At 42.3% G+C, this 1769-nt stretch overlaps 1 protein-coding gene across 1 annotated transcript in view; it reads right to left on the bottom strand.

Annotated features, from left to right (window-relative positions):
• afdna (afadin, adherens junction formation factor a) overlaps nucleotides 1–1769 on the bottom strand; it is a 137030-nt gene that overhangs the window by 76598 nt on the left and 58663 nt on the right. Inside the window, 2 exon segments of the mRNA XM_032543055.1 lie at nucleotides 162–427; nucleotides 882–976. Coding sequence (XP_032398946.1) covers nucleotides 162–427; nucleotides 882–976 — 361 coding nt within the window.

Genomic DNA, 1769 nt, shown 5'->3' with positions numbered 1-1769 from the left:
AAAAAGGCAAGAGCATTCCCACTGGCCATTGTGGAAGTAATTCACAAAAAAAGTAAATAATAAAACATTTAAACAAATGAAAACACGGATGATACTAAAATCCACGACCTCATGTCCCAGAGGACTCCTCCCTTGTTCCCCGGGCCCCTCTCTCCTCCTACCTGTACAATTCGGCTGAGGTGGCAGTCGGCGGCGAGCTCCAGACCCTGTTTCTCCGCCCAGGCCTCGATGTGGCTGAGCTGCTGCCGGAGGATGGCCCCCCAGTAGTGACAGCACAGGCCCGACTCGGTGTCCGTCACCAGCTTGTTGAAGAGCCACATGTTGATGAAGTGGAAGAGCTGAGAGAAGAGCTGGATGGTCAGGGCGGCGTTGACTCGACACCGCCGCAGCAACGACATCGCCCCCGTCAGGGTGTGCAGGACGTCCTCTGGGAAGAGAAGAGACAAGCAAGCAACATTAGATATGTATGTACTCAATTATGGACAATCATTCATTTCACGTTTGGAAGTTACGGACAGCTGAACTACGCTGTGATGTCGAGACTTAAACAGCATAGTTATACGTTACGGACGTGAAGTTGCGTCACAATAAAAACGTGGAAGTCTCTCTCGAGTGTTTTGACACCTGGGTTATTGCCATTTCACAAGGTAAAAATGCAAACTTTGATAATATATGAAATACTTTATGTTTGCATTTGATAGTTTTACCTCTTTAGACCATTAAAAATATTTTAAAAAATGCAAAAGTTACCCTGGTTGAACGGATCGGAGCTCACAGACATGTACAACCTGAACAGGAGGCGCAAGTGGGCTTCATTTAAAAGGGTTCACAAAAAACTGTTTGGGAACCACTGCATGTGTCTGTGTGTGTTTATATATTACCGATCTTGGGTCTCTGTGGATTATGTTCCTCGGGGTCGTCCAGGAAGGCAGGCATGTAGTTGTTGAGATCAGCCTGAAGACAGTGGACCAGGTACCTGCACCAACACATTACAGCTCATTAAAGACAACAGACTTCACCCTCAATCAATCAATTAATTAAAATGTATTTATAACAGCAACCGGCAGGTATCCAAAGTGCTTAACATCAGAAACCAAGAGTAAGAACACATCATACAATAGAAAGAGTGAACATAGAAAACAGTAAAATCAGAAAAGGTTTCAAAGAAACAGAAGAATGAAGCTGTCCCACCACTGCTACGTATGAAAAGACAGAATAAACAGATACGTTTTGACGTTGGAGCGACATCTGTATTACGATGTAAGTGCAAATATCAGGAAGTAACTTGTTCCAGAGTCTCGGGGCAGAAACTGCAAACACCAGAAAAGCTCTAATCTAATTGTTTTTCTTTCAGGAAACTTAAGTATTAAATTGGTAAAAGTTGTGAAAAAAAAAAAAAGGAAAAATGGCTGCACACTGCTGCCTTGCTTTAAGTTCTTCTTTTACTGTATGACTACATGACATTTCTTTTCATGTCAGGTCTTTTTTGAGATTAGGTTTGTGGGTTTTTTGTATTGTACAGCATTCTAGTATTACATTTCTTCCTGTGTGTGTGTCCGCAACTAAAGAGGAACTTTTAATGCAACATAGATGTCATGCTTACAAGGCTATTGTGTGACTACTGCACATACTGTTCTATTTTGTAAAGTATCAACTAACTAGACTCACATATGATGAATCACTGTAAACATACAGGTGTGTTCATGCCCTCATCTTTACCCAAGTAGCTTGGAGAGTGACTGGGCAGCAACACGCTAAACCAAGATAAT

The sequence above is a fragment of the Etheostoma spectabile genome, chromosome 18, assembly GCF_008692095.1.
Source record: "Etheostoma spectabile isolate EspeVRDwgs_2016 chromosome 18, UIUC_Espe_1.0, whole genome shotgun sequence".
Taxonomy (NCBI): Eukaryota; Metazoa; Chordata; class Actinopteri; order Perciformes; family Percidae; genus Etheostoma; species Etheostoma spectabile.
The sequence above is the reverse complement of the archived record's forward strand: the minus strand, read 5'-3'. Positions and strand labels throughout refer to the sequence as shown.